Source organism: Microtus oregoni, unplaced genomic scaffold, assembly GCF_018167655.1.
Source record: "Microtus oregoni isolate MIOR12 unplaced genomic scaffold, Mior012 000058F_ref0000040, whole genome shotgun sequence".
NCBI classification, from domain to species: Eukaryota; Metazoa; Chordata; class Mammalia; order Rodentia; family Cricetidae; genus Microtus; species Microtus oregoni.
Window position 1 is genome coordinate 9,539,174 of NW_024543834.1, and position 14,828 is coordinate 9,554,001.

Genomic DNA, 14,828 nt, shown 5'->3' on the forward strand with positions numbered 1-14,828 from the left:
AGCGTATTTGGGAGGTTCACCCCGCCATAGCCACTGGCAGTTCTTCCTTTCTGTGCTGAACGGCGTCATACCATACATGGATGGACCCCGGTTTACTCATCCATTAACCCGTAGGTATTTGGGTTGTTTCCTGTGGACAGGAAACTGCTGGGCACAACACTGCTGTGAATTTTCAGGCCTAAGTGTTTGTGTGTGGCTTCTGGAAGAAGGGGGGTGGTCACTTGGCTACCCAGTGGGAGCAAGGCATGGAGGAGAAGCTTGGGGGAGGATGGGGCAGACATGCAGGCAGTTGCCTCTGTCCCCAGCCTCCCTCCAGAGGCACCCAGCCTGTAGCTCTGAACAAAAGGTCAGAGGCCGGGAGAGCGAGGAAGAAGTGTTTATTTCCTCATCTCCATGGTGCTGGGAAAACTCCTTTGTCTACATGGTAGAGTGAACAGGGGTGAGGTCTCCTGCTCCCACCGCCCTGCTGTTATTCGTGAGTCTCCTCAGCAGGGCTGGTGTCCAATCTGTTCCATCTACCCTCCTTCCCAAGTCCTCCATGGCCCACACCCAAACAGCACAACCATGGCCTCAGTGGGTCAGATGACTCCATGCTGCCATCTTCCAAGGTCCCCGAGCCACAGTAAAGCAGGGGAAGCATGTCACTACCCAGCCCTGCAGACCAGCAGTTAGGCTCAGGGACACTCAGTGACAGGCACAAAGTGACATCTGATGAGATGAGAGCCTCCTCTTACTCACATCTGTGCTCTACAGCATCCCCACAGCTTCCCCTTCTATATACTATCTGGTCCTCCCTCTTAGGGATGTCACAGTCCAGAAGGCCTGGGTTCAAATCCTAGGACCACTCAGATAATCAGAAGTTCACTAGAGTCGTACACCAGGCTGGGGCAGGAAGCGAGGTTATTTTCGGGTGGCTGCTCAGCTTCTCTACAGCTGTGGATGCCGGGGAAGAGGTGGGCAAGAAATCTGTCGTCCTGCTTTTTAATCTAAAAGCATAGTTCTCTGGGACCTAGATCACTTGTCCGAGGAAGTCAGCAAAGTGGCCATTAAACCAAAAATGAAAAGAGAAGCGTGCATGAGGATACCAAGAGCCTGCTCTTTGCTAGAGACTGCAGCTTTATCCCAGTATGACCTGAGAGGTACGCTCTCTAGTCCCTCACCAGCAGCCAGAGCCAGGGAAATAAGAACCAAGGGTCAGCAAGGAGGGTAGGGACTCATGTTTGCACATCGTGTTTAAGCACTGCACAATGCCCAGCATGTACTCAACAGCCAGTGCTGATGATAGGCTTCCTGAGGCTAACCCACCGGCCTCTGACCACCTTGCATTGGGCAGAGGTCCCTCTATGATCAGCTCCTGAAGCTTCAAGCACAGATAAGACCTTTTGGTCACATGAGTAAAGCACCGCAGAGCAAGAGTTATTCTATAGTCTGGATGGATGAACGTTCAGAAGCTTCCATGGCTCCAAGCTGACCACATCCTCGCCAAGGGAGTACTGCTGGCTGTTCATGCCACTTCGCTGCCAGTCCCTGGCCACCTTTCTCCAATCAAAGGTCTTTAGGGTATCGAGTGCGATGGTGGTGGCTCCAAACAACAGCTGCCAGTCCTTGGGGGCATCTAAGGCTGGAACTGAGAGCTCAGCCAATCCAAGGGGCTCTGTGTATCAGGTCTTCTCTGAGCAGCCATTGGCCTGTGTGGACATAGAGCTGCACTGGGAAGTGTCTGCCATCCAGGCAGGAGATACACTGGTCTCTTTGTGGTCCTCTTTCTCAGGATCTGTACAGCTGGGTGGTGAGTGAGCCAGAAAACTAAGCACAACCTTCCACGCCAGCTTGACGCTGGGCATTAAATCCACGGCAGTTTGTGGACACAAAGCCCAGGTTACAGCTGGGAAGAGAAACCACAGGTCCTACAAAGAAGAAAACTGGCTGTGGTTAGCCTCTGATGCAAGGGTTCTGGTCTCAGCAGATCCTTGAGCACACGGGGATGAGCAGAGCCGGAGAAATAGTAGGCAGTAGGTGGGCACTCTCCAGCAGAGCCCAGGATGCAAGCCTGGCCAGGATTAGTCCTAGAACTGGGACTTTCCAGAACTGTCTCAAGTTCACGATGTTCTCAGAAGAACAATGATGGGAGGAAGGGAGCAGCGGATGCAGCCAGCGGCAACACATCCTGCCCACGGGGCCCATAATAGCCTTCAAAACAAACACATGCTGCTGTTCAGCCTTCAGTTTCTCTTGCATGGAGACATTTGGAAGTTTCCTGAGTCTGAGTCCTCAGAACAGCCGGATGCTTCCTCCTCTGGACCCCTGATTCCAGTTCGATCCTGACTAAGGAGTCAAATCAAAGTGGAGGGGGAGGAAAGGCTATGGGGTGGCGCAGGCTACTCTTGGCACACTCCTGAGAATACCCGAGTGGCTGGTTGCTCTGCAGGGGATGGCAGCCTGTAGAGCTGTTTGCTGCAGAACCCAAGACAAAGCAGTACCTGCTTGGGGTGCAAGGCCAGGCCTGTGTCCATCCATCAGGCAAGACATGCCTGAAATCATGACAATTCCAGCCCCATGATGAGAATCTGGAAAGAAGAGGTTCTCCTTCTACAAAGGGCTTGGCTAAGTGATTACTGGCCAGAGGCTCCATTGGGCCTGGCCTTCTAGGCCGTCTGCTTCAGTTTACACAGTGGGAAAAACTAGAATTATTCCTTCTTCCTGGTTGCAGCTAAAAGACAGATAGGAGGGATGGAGCAGAGTCAGCAGACATACTTTCCCTGGTTACAAAGGACAATCCTAGTTACACACACACACACACACACACACACACATTCCCATAGAGATAGACAAACTGAGAGACCATCACCACCACCACCTCCTCCACCATCACCACCATCACCACCACCATCACCACCACCACCACCACCACCACCATCACCACCACCACCACCACCACCATCACCACCACCACCATCACCACCACCACCACCACCTCTCTCCCATCAGCCCAGGCAATGGGAAAAAAAAGAACATTAAAATTCTGGCTTTGTCACATACAGACTTTACTGGGTAACTAGGAGATGTAGACCAGCTATGCAGGTCACAGACCTGCGATCAAAACAAGTCATGACGGGAAACTGTTATCTGTAGAGCGGAACACCTGTGCCAGGGTGTCCCAAGAGCTCTACGGAGACAAAACCACACTGGAGAATGGTAGGTCAGGTCCTGTTAGGAACGCCAGCTGGGAGTTGGCCCATGGTCATCCAAATCCCTACACACCCACTTCTCCTATTTCGTCTATCCCCCAGAGTGGGTGCAAGGAGCACACGCGCGCGCGCGTGTGTGTGAAGAGAGGTAGACGGCTCGTAGCCAAGGCACAGAGGAATGACGTAGAGGGAGAAGGGCCTAAGGATACGGTTGACTGGCTCTGCAGAGGACTGGGTCACAAGGCCTCTTCTCACCTACTGAAGCTTCCTTTGCTGTCAGTGAGGAGGGCTTGAGGGGATTTTTGGGCACTGGGCAGGGTTCTGGGAGGGGTGAAGGCCTGCTGGTGAAAGGGAAGTAGAGTTGGGGTGGGGGCTATCTAGATCAGTTCTAGGCTCTGGGGAGACCCTCAGTCTGGCAAGGCAGAGGATACTCTGGTCCTCAGCCTAGAACCATCTATGCCTTCCCACTCAGCCTGGGCAGATGGCCCTGCTCAGAATGAGGCAGCTGACAAGGGACATGGTAAGATGCAAGACAGGTCAGACCTGGTACTCCCAGCCGGCTCCTGTAGGTCTTACTACAAGGTAAGGGAGCTGGGGACCCCGAACACCGACAGCAGCAGACAATTGGACGGTGCCAGTTGGGGGCTCCTGACAGTGACTCTTGGACCCGACCTAGCCCTTCTAATGACTCTGTGAAGCTCAACTGAGCCAAGGAACAAAAAGGCTGCATTTTGTTGTTGTTGTTTTTTTTTTAAATGTGTTTCATAAAAAACAAACAACAACAACAAAAAAAAACAACCAGAAAAAAACCTAGTTCCTAACTCAAAGAATATACTTCAACATTATTTGCTCCAGGAGACACCATTTCCTGGCAGGCACAGGGTTGCTGGTGCACAGCTCCTTCTCCTTAGTGGTGGCTCCACTGGAGAAAGCTAACACGTTCAGATCCTGAGGGTAGAGAGGCCTTAGAGGAGAAGTGTCAGCACCTCACACCCCGGGGGTCAAGCTCTGGGAGATGCTATGACCCCCTTGGTTAACAGGTGCATTAAAGAGGCCATGGGCTAGCCAGGCCCTTCCTGGGAAATGGAATGGAAGACCTGGCGTCCTGGAGCCCTCCATGCCCTAGGGAGGCAAGGCAGGGCCTAGGTTTTCCTCTTAGAATTAAAGAACAAAGAGATGCTGAAGGGACTTGGGTCAGGGTAGTCTGGACAACTGGGCTTACTGCTCTGATCACGCCTTGGGGCCTCAGCAGCCAAGTAGAGATTCCAGAGCGGCCTGGCACTGGTACTCCCTTTAGCCCAACCTAGGTTCAGTAAGCCTTCCTTCCTGTACTGAGCTGGCAGAGACAGTGGATATATGTATGTAGGTGTCCCTTCCCTGGTGGACATTGTCCTTTGATCTCATTCCACCTTAGAGGTCAGGCCCTTGTTGAGCAGGGCAAGCTTACACCATTTCTCCTCTTTACAATCAGCTGGGCTGGGATGAAGCAGTTTGATTCCTATGATGCTCCCCAATCTCCTTCTGCAGAGTCCTTGTCCATCCCATAGCCCAGGAGGAAAAGGAACAGTGTGGTACTGGGACCAAGGATCCAGGGTTCCACTTCCATTGGTGGTCCTTGCATTGCAGGTAGAATCCACACATTCACATACAGCCTCTTCCCCGGGAGGGTATGCAGCTCCAGACACAGTATAGGTTGGAAGGGGTAAGTCAAAAGAGACTGGGGGAGGTTTGGGTAAGTGTGTCATGGTCTTGGATATACTGCAAGATGTCCATTTCATCCATAGCTTGGATCTGTTGCTGCTTCTGTGGTCCAGGCCCAGTTTCTGATGGGCCCACAGAGGCGGGCACAGTTGGTTTTCTGGGCAGTGCTGGCTTTGCTGGGACTAGAGGCTTGGGCTTAGTCCGGGGCTTGGGTTTAGGTTCAGATCCTAGGTTCAGAATCTGGTCCAGGTCCTCTTCAACTCTAGGGAACCAAAGAGAGCAGTCCTGGAATATAACTATATCCATGAAAGGAATAAGAGCCTGGAGTAACACCATCCCCACATAGGTATGGGATAGCTCCCAGCTCGCCTCATGCCAAGGTATAGCTAGCTGGACCATCCACCCAGCACTGAGGAGAAGCCCAGGGTAGAGGCAGACCCTTGGTGGTGACTTCAGGCCTGCTGGAGTCTTCAGGGTACCCAGCCCTTTAGAAATAATTGCCTGTTGTCTGGTACAGACTCCTGACCTCCCTTGAGCATTTGGGAATCATTATCACTCTCTCAAACCCCTACTTCCACGAAGGATATACATGTGTCTATTTTATAGACAGGACTTCCAGTCTGAGAAGCTGGGTGGCTCACTGAGAGGGCACTAGGTCGTAGTTGTGGTGAGTCACAACCTCGTCCTCTGACCTGGGAGGTACACCGTGAAGCTAAATCAGCTCCACCCAGAGAAGCAGTAAACATCGATGCTGAACTGCTGTGGGACAGGGTCTGCTGGCTGAGGTACAGCTCTGAGTCACCTGGGTTCTAGAGAGAGCCAAGGCTGGAGTGGACTCAGCCAGGACTCATCAGGATTGGGTCATGTGAGTCTGGACCCAGGTGTTATATCCTCAGCACTCACAGGAGGTTCACAACTACCTGTAACTCCTGTCTAAGGGAGTCCAATCCCTCTTCTGACCTCCGAGAGCATGGTACACGTGGTGCAGAGATAGAAATATAGGCAAGGCAGTCATACAAAGTAATGTAATAAAAATTTCCAGAAAGATTGGGTGATGGCACAGTCCACTGGCTGACGGGACTGAGGATTCAGTAGTGACTGGCAAGGACGAGAGCATGCTTGGGTACTGAACAGCCAGCCAGACGGCCCACTGCTCATCCGTTCCTGTTCTTAGCCCGGGGGAGCTCGTGTTGTAAGGAACTTGATCTCAGAAGCAGATGTGCAACACAAACCTCCCTTGACACCCCCCCCCCCGCCCCCTTAGCCCGCTCAGTACTGTGATAGACACAGCAGGCCAGGCACTTCCGCACTCTTCAGTTTGTCTGATGCGCTCTCAAAATACTGGGAGCAGATAGATACAAACCCCGTTTTACTGAGGCTTGGATTCCATGTCTAGGGTGACCCACAGGAGGCTGGCTTTTTAGAGGGCGGTCGCCTTCCTGGGAACTCCTGCTTAGAGGTCCCTTCTCCAACTTTGGCGGGGGGGGGGGGGGGGGGGGGGCTGTCCCCAGTGCTGATAGTTATCTCCACAGGTGTCCTCAGTCATGCGGCACAGCTGTGGAAAGCAGAGGACCTGGGAGGCCACTTAGCTTCTCCACCTTCTGGTTCCTCATCTCTAGGAAGGGGAGGAGAGCATTAGCGCTTACAGCAGACCTGAGCAGATCCAGCAGCGCCTCAGCAGGTGGCCACAGGCCACTCCACCTCTCAGGCTCTCTCGGTCTGCCCACCTGTAGAGGAGGGGGTGGTTCGTGCTGCTCTAACCTCACAGGGACCTTTGTAAGGACCAAATAAAACAAGCCTAGAAGTGCTTCGTAAATCTAAGGGCATACTCCACACACTGACTTGACTGGCAGTCACAGAATGTTAAACAGAGCAGGTAGCAGCTATAATGGAGCCACTGCCTCACTCCTCCCGCAGGACACCCCGACCCGACTGACCAGAGAGGATCTGAATAACGACAGGGACCAAGAAGCAGTCACTGATGGTTAGAGAAGATGGGGAAGGGTTCCTATGGACAGGAGGAAGAAAGGAGGCCCTGACATGACTTGGCAGGATCCTGCAGAGGGGGTGCCAGAGAGCAAAGGCTGGGAACAAAAGGACTGAGAACAGTGTGAGGGAGGCTGTCTTCCCTGGGCGGTATGACCTTGCAGAGGAACAAGAGTACCCTAGTAAGGACTGAGGTAGGGGAGGGGGACAGGAGTGGACAGAGGAGCATTAGGTCTGAACAATGCCCTGGTCCTACAAGGCCGGAAAGAGTCCCGAGTGCACACAGAGCAGAGCGGAGAACTAACTGCCTGTCAGGAACCAGCGGCTTGGGAGCTCTGGGTTGCCCTGCCTGCTTTCTGGGGTGATCATGGCTTTCAGAGCCTGCTTGTGGTGGTGGTGGTGGGGGGCAGAGAAGTGAGCAAAAAGTCTAGGCACAGAGGGAACGGGATGGGCCAGCTTCTAGAGAGACCAGGCACGGTAGGGAGATGTAAGGAGGTGTTCCCATCCACGGGAAGGCTGCTCCTGCCAGTCTCTGCTGTGATGTGTTTCAGCTTTTTCCAGGCAGCCATTGTGTCTTGACTCACTGGGTCCCGAGCTGCCTTCCTTACATCCTCGAGAGGACATCAAGAGTGCCCACAAAAAGCTCAAAAGGGCAGAACTATATTCAGAGTTCTTTGGAAAGCCGGGCAGCAGCTAAAGGCCTGAGACCTATTTCAAGCATAGCCACGACTCTCTGGAGCAAGTCACAGCAGGGTCTGCTAAGGTTGGGAGGGGTGCCCTGCATGGCCAGCCAAAGCATGGCCAGCATCGCCACTCTTAGCGGATGGTTGGTGACATGGGCCCCTCAGATCAGGTCTAACATGAGGTTCAGCTCCTCTCTCTTCCAGACCCAGGTGGTATGATGTCCTGAAGTGTTCTGTGCCCCAGAGCCATAGCTCTCTCCTCCCTCCCAAGCCCCCACGAAGGGCAGAACTCAGCTACAGATTGACTTTGAGACCTGGGACAGAGGTTTCTTGAACTCTGCTTGGTTCACTCAACAACTCCGACATTGCAGCCTCAGGGGAACTGAAGCTGAGGTAAGTGGCTAAGAGAGTGACGGAGGAGTAGAAGCCCACCATCAAAGGGAGTCCAGTCACTGCCTCAACAGGAACAAGGCAGGCACAAAGAATAATAAATTCTGGCTCCTGTTCCCAAGAAGCCAATTCTTCACCACCAGATGTCTGTTAATGGAGGCAGGGATGCAAAGCTCACATTCTCCGAGCCGTGATTCCCAGGGGGCTGTGCAAGACTGGGAGGCAAAATGAAAAGGAAGGGTCCCAGGGACCAATAAGGCCATGAAATGCTGCATGAGTGTTTGCTTGTGCATAAGCCTGCTTAACGCGGATGTCAGCTGGCCACGGCATCCTGTGGAAATCGCCTTGAGACACCCACAGAACAGTGAACGTGGGACGGAAAGAAAGTAAAGGTTTATGGTATGCGGGGCTGCCCCTCCGGCATATACCCGGCCGCCAGACTGCCCCATGCCTCAGTTTCCTCCCTATGGGATAACTATGATCCTGGCTCCTCCCAGACAGCAGGATGTCAGGAGCCAGCACACACGATGAACGATGAGCTAGTGAACAGATGCCAGGGGCCTCTGAGAGGTGTAAATACAAGACGCCATCGAGGTGACTCAGGCTTGGCGGGCGTTTAGAGGGCTGTGTAATAGCCCGGGGCTGCTAACGAGGGGTGCAGTACGGATGTCAGCCTCCAAGGACCACAGGCCTCGGTGCTATCTAAACTGCTCCTGGAAAGAGGCTGCTCAGTTTCATGCATATCACCAAGCACGCCGCATCCTGGGGGGTGCATGGATTGTGAGGTGGGGACACCACAGTGGAAGCAACTGGAAGCAGGGTGTAGCACAAGAAGTCAGGGAGACCCCACAGCCCGAGGGAGGAAGGCACGTCTCCCAGCCCTTCTTTTCCAAGAGCTCAGTCAGGGCTTCCACCGGCGCTGAGAGGTGATTACCTAGGTTGACAAGAGTGGTGGCCTTGGGCAAGTGATCTTTCCTACACTATTTTCTGTAATTGCGGAGAACAGCACCCATCGTAGGGGCCGTGGGAAGGGTAAAGAAAATTACCTGTGGTGAGGCAAACCTCCTACAACTCTGACCACATAGCAAGCTCTAAGGAAACAGACACATCTGACATCAACCTTCAGGTAATAGATTAATCCTGAAATTCTCTGCCCTCTGATAGGACCCTCCTGGAGGGCTGGTCATTGCTCTCTCTGAACACGAAGTATATCAAGGGTCAGTTTTATTTGTTCCCCAAGCTACTTAGGCCCATTACACTTGCTCATGAATTAGATAATTTAGTTATGCTATTCCCTTAAAGGAGCTATTAAAATGGACGTGTGAAAAGGAAAGGAATGTAATTCTCTGGGGAACCAATGGGGCTGCCCTGGTTGCTGACAGCCTTCCCCCAGCAAATCCTCGCTCCCTTTTAGCCATGAGTGGCCATGGCTGCAGGACTTGGCCAGGCCTGGATCCCTCCCTTGTAGGCTGAAGCTAGGAAAACACTCTCACACTTGGGTAAGAGCTACTGAAGTCTCTGGGGACAACAGTACCTGAACAGCTCCTTGGAGCTATCCCTGGATGTGGGTCCTCCACTCTCGCTGGTAGTTGGCAGCAGTAAAGGGTCACCCAGGGAGACAGCACCACCAAGATCAGGGTCGTCAAACAGCTTCAGGGCTATGGTAAGAAGGAGCAGAGGGTAAAAAGAACGGCTGGTCTATCCTCGGCTACCAGACAGCAGGCCTGCTAAGCCTCCTATTGCACCCAAGAGAGCGAGCAAAGAAAGCAAGAGAGTTGGGAGACCCCGTAGGCAGGAGGGTGAGATCCTTCCAGCTCTGTATGGTGTGAGGTAGGTGCCTGCCTACCTGGCCTGTCTCTGTTCCAGTTTTCCAGGGCTGCTCTCTGTTGGGTAAGTGGCTTCTCAGGATATTGCACCAGACCCCTAGGCAAAGTTCCAGCAGGACTGGACCCCTGAGCTTGCCCAGAGGTACAAATGAGCAGGTGCCGAGGGCAGCCACCAGCCACAGATCTTGCCAAGGTCATGAATGGGGAGCGGGGGCAGCCAACAGACACTAAGTGTTGATAGGACCACCTTCAGTAAGCCCAGGTCTTCTCAACCCTCTCCCACCGGAGCCACTCATGGCAATCCTTTGGGAGTGTTAATCATGTCTCTACTTGAAAGCATCTTTCCCCAGTGGAGCTAGCTAGGACCCCTGGCCTTTTGGGGTCCACGACTGCACTCCCTCCCAGGATGCCTGCTGTCCTATGGGAACCCATGTTTCTGCTCAGCCCTGAAAGAGACTTGTGGTTGTGCTATATTTTTGGGTGATGCTATCTATGTATCCCCAGCTCCCCGTGGGCTCTGAGATTTAAGGTTAGGGTCCGAGCTTGACCTTCCCTTGGTGGATGCTCACCAGGCATGGGATGAATCAGAAAGTTACCATCGATTCTCTCCCTGGGGAAGAGAACCTGGGCAGGCATGAGGAGGGTTCAGAGAGACAGGTGGAGGAGTCCCAAAGCGACTGAGCCCTCCCTCTGAACCCTGCACCATGCCTTGCAGTAGAGTCTATGAAAGTGGCATGCAGTCATTCAAATTAAACACTTTACAGAGTAGCATGCACACCCAAGGTGGGCCAGCATCCTCTTTCCATTAAACAGTTCTAGTGCCCATGTGACTACAGAGGTAACCAGGGAACTATGTCTTTAAGCAACCAAAAAAAAAAAAAAAAGCCATTCTCTTCCTGTACAGGACATTCATACACTGGTTATGAGGTTCTAATTGGCCAGCATAAAATCTCTACATACCTAATCTGTATTTCATCTAAACAGGACAAAGATGAGAACCACTTGCTCGGGGACACAGGCAGTCAACAAACTCTAGGCCAACAGCAGGAACAACAACAGTACTTACAGTCCTGTGTGGTCTCCAGAGGTCTCTGGGGAGATGCCTTATTGCCTGGGCTAAAGAGCCCTGCATCTGGATCCACCTCCTCATCAAAGATGGTGAGCCGAGGTGAAGGTTTGGGCCTTAAGGCCACTTCTGGGCGTTTCTTGGGCTTCTTGGAGCTGGAAATAAAACACAAGGTAAGGAGTCTCATGAGTGCACAGGTTCCCAGCTCGGCTGGGACTGTCTGGATGCCAAGGGCCATAGAAGAAGAGGGTCAGAAGAGGACCACAGGAAGATCTGGGACAGCCCAACCAGAGCAATCTTAGCAGGTGGAGCAACCTCAGTGATCCTCAAATCTCCAACCCACAGGTCTTCTTGACCCAAGAGAAGGACAATGAAAAGAATAGGGGGTGAGCATGTACCAGGAATGAGCTTTGCCAAAAATCTGACTATCGAGTGGAGAGTCGCTGACTGCTTGAAGCAGTCACAATCTATGCTCAGGTGTAATGGGCACTGGGAAGGGTAGGGAGAAGCGAGGGGCTATCTGGATTAGTCACTGATGGCCAGATAGTTCCTAACTCAGATGGTCTACTCAGGTGACCATGGGCTTCTCTTCTCAAGGTGAGGGTACCTGTGACGTGCCTCCTGGGGCTTGAGCTCAGAAAGCTGGACTTCCCGGCCACTTGGACATGGGGCAGATGTGGTCTGTGGCTCAAAGTTCAAGGGACAGGGCCCAGAAGGTAGGAAGAGGCCTGTTAGTGACTTTTCTTCTTTCCATAACAAAATTAAAGTGGAATTTCCCGCTGTATGCTATGAATATGTTTTATTACCACTGGTTAATAAAGAAGCTGCTTTGGCCTATGGCAGGGCAGAATAGAGCTAGGTGGGAAAACTAAATTGAATGCAGGGAGAAAGAAGGCAGGGTCAGGCACTGCCGGGGAAACAAGATGTGAGGTAAAACCACAGCCACATGGCAATACACAGACTAATAGAAATGGGTTAATTTAAGATGTGAGAGCTAGCTAGAAATACGCCTGCACCATCAGCCAAACCGTATTGTAATTAATATAGTTTCTGTGTGATTATTTGGGTCTGGGCGGCCGGGAAACAAAAGCACAGTCTCTGTCTACACAAAATACCTAACAACAACACAAAACAACTCCAGGAAGGCAGGGATTATTTGGATTTATGGTTTGAGGGTACAGTCCACCATGGTGGCAAAATCAGGGTGACAGGAATATGACGTGGCTGATCACACTGTAGCCATAGCCAGGAAGCCAAGAGAGATAAATGTTGGTGCTCAGCTTTGTCCCTTTCATGAAGCCTGGGACACCAGGCCATAGAATGGTGTTGCCCATATTTAGGGTCGGTTTTCCAACCTCAGTTAGTCCAATCAAGAAAAATCCTTCACAGGCATGCCCAGAGGCTTGTCTTCTAGTTAATTCTAGATCCTGTCAAGAGCCAACAATAGTAACCACCACACGGCCTATGGCTTTGTTTCCCACACATGTCCTTCTCTCTATAGCGCACCTGCTGCCCTTCCAATGCAGCGGGTCCCCAGAGCGGCCTACTCCTCTGTGACGTTCCTTTGGTGGCATCCCAGCCTGGCTCTGCTACACCTGTTCACTAACTGATACGCTCTTGCCCTGAGATGCTTGGAGCCGGAAACTGGGAGTCACTGGGAGGCTTCTGGGGTATGCCACGGTTTTAGTTCTTGATCCAGGTGGACAAGGCAACCTTCATGGAGCTAGATCACATGATCTGGGTTGCCTTGTCACACTGCCTCCACATCAGAAACTTGGTTTTATTTTAACAAGTTGACCTCATGCCTGGGGGCTGCTGCCCACATTAGCCGGTTTAAGATTCCTGCAAACAGCAAGGTTTTTCTTTCTTTCTTTTCTTTTTTTACTGGAAACTGGGATTGCTTTCGCCTGAATGCCTGGCAGCCAGTTCCACTGCAGTGAGGTCAGCTCTGAGCTCATGCTGGCAAACTGCACAGAGGCTGGCCGTTGCCAAAAATAGTAGCAGGTCTTTGGGTGCTGCAAGGCCAGGGACTCTGAGCTGACTATTAGATCTATGTGCTGGCTAGTTTTTATGCCAATTGGACACAAGGTAGGGTCATCTGGGAAGAAGGAATTTTAGTGGAGAAAATGCCTCCATCAAGTTGACTAGTAGGTAAATCCATCGGCCATCTTCTTAATCGAAGACTGATATGGGAGGGCTCAGCTCACTGTGGGAGGTACCACCACAAGGCAGGTGGTCCTGGGTTGTATAAGAAAGCAGGATGAACAAGCCACAGAGAGCAAGCTTGGGTCCATGGCAGCAGCACACTCCTCCACAGCCTCCCCGTCAGTTCCCACCTCCAGGTTCCTGCCTTGAGTTCCTGCCCTAGTTTCTCTGGATGATGGATGGACCACAAGTTGTAAGATGAAATAAACCCTTCCCTCCCCAGGTTGATGTTGGTTATAGTGTCTTATCACAGTGATAGAAATCGTAACTAAGACACCAGCCTAGCCTACAGTCACAGATGAGAGCGGAGAAGCTGTGGAAGCCAGGAAGGGGCTTATCTGGAAGTCTCAGCGCTCTGGGTTACACCTGTCAGGTCAGCCTCGTTGGCCAGATAGAGAAGCAATGGTTCAGAAGAGTCGAGTGTCTGATGGAGGCCACACAGCAGACTGAACACTTTGGGGCTGCCTGCAGGGTGGTTATTACTTATGATCCCATGCTCTTGCTCCTTACTTTAAATGTCCCATGAATAAGACTGACCTTGCTCTCCTCAGGAGAGGGACACATTCCAAAGGCAACGGCAGCATCTGTGTCCCTATTCTAGTATCTGTACTTTGCCCATCAACACAGGCCACCAGGATGAAGTGCTAAGCTCTGCCTGTGGCGCTGGGGTGAGCGAAGGGAACCAGCATCTCTAGCCTAACAGTGTGCATCCTCTGGAAGCCCAAGCTCCAGCTCCTCTCAGACCCTGCAGTGTGGACTCGGCTGTTCCTCATGGGGCGGCTCCCTTCATCTTATCCCCTAATAGGGGATGCTAACAGAGGCTATGGTCCTAGCAAGGATGGACCATAGTCCAGACTCCCTGTGCCCAATGCCTGGAGGTCCCTGGGAGCTGGGAGCCTTTCTCTGTGGGACAGAACCATCAGTTGGGTTTGGGATCCCCTGGACCAGCCTTGGAGGATGGGAAGAGAAACGTGGGCTCTGTTCCATCATCAATATATCCCTTACTCACCTATGCTAACATCATTTGCTTGGTCCCTGGCTCTGGACCCAGCAGGCACCACAGCAGTGGTGGGCAGAGAACTCCATCTATGCCCATGCCAGCATCTGGCCCATCATCTCCAAGAAGGCAGGTTCGAGGCTGCTCCTCAGCCATTCCCGTAGCTTTGTCCTCTATGTCCTGGACTTCCTAACTCAGAAACCACCTTCTCTGGGGATCAAACGCACAGGCTACCCAGTCAAAGGCTCAGAGGGCAGGGAGGCAAAGTTCCCTATGGATCGAGATCAGCAGGAAGCAGAGAGGGCACACAGGAAGCCAGGTGAACTTCCAACCATTTCCCTGCTCCTACCCAGGCTGGCTCGACAGCACAAATGACACTAGACTGTCCTGGGCAGGTCTCCCTCTCAAACAAGAGTCACATCTTGGTCCTCCTTGATGATGCCTGTGATTTTTGCTAAACTGAAAAGAAGCAGATGCTCAGCACAGGAGCGCAGAGTCAGGCACTGTCTGCACTCTGCCCCACCCCGCTGAGCTGCCCTGCCTCCGATTTTTCAGTTCTCCCATGGGAAGACAAGACATCAAGGGATCTGGAGCTTTGGGACCTGGAAATCACCAGGTCTTGTCTGATTGGTCCGGAAACTGCAGAAAGGTGTTCCATAAATACTAGAGGATGAAGGCAGGCAGGCAGGCACGCATGCATGCATACAGGCATTTGTCCTCTGTAGCTGGATAGTTATCAGATAGCTGACTGAAGAGGAGGGAAGGAGAAACAGGCAGCCAGGCATT

The 14,828-nt window shown here is 52.3% G+C and overlaps 1 protein-coding gene across 1 annotated transcript in view; it reads right to left on the minus strand.

Annotated features, from left to right (window-relative positions):
• Positions 1-3,027: 3,027 nt before the first annotated feature.
• The window catches only part of Hs1bp3 (HCLS1 binding protein 3), a 32,237-nt gene continuing 20,436 nt past the window's right edge, over positions 3,028-14,828 (minus strand). The window contains exons 5-7 of the mRNA XM_041639456.1: positions 10,841-10,995; positions 9,483-9,606; positions 3,028-5,151 (exon numbers count right to left, since the gene is read on the minus strand). Coding sequence (XP_041495390.1) covers positions 4,896-5,151; positions 9,483-9,606; positions 10,841-10,995 — 535 coding nt within the window. The 3' untranslated portion in view covers positions 3,028-4,895. The remainder of the gene's footprint in view (positions 5,152-9,482; positions 9,607-10,840; positions 10,996-14,828) is intronic.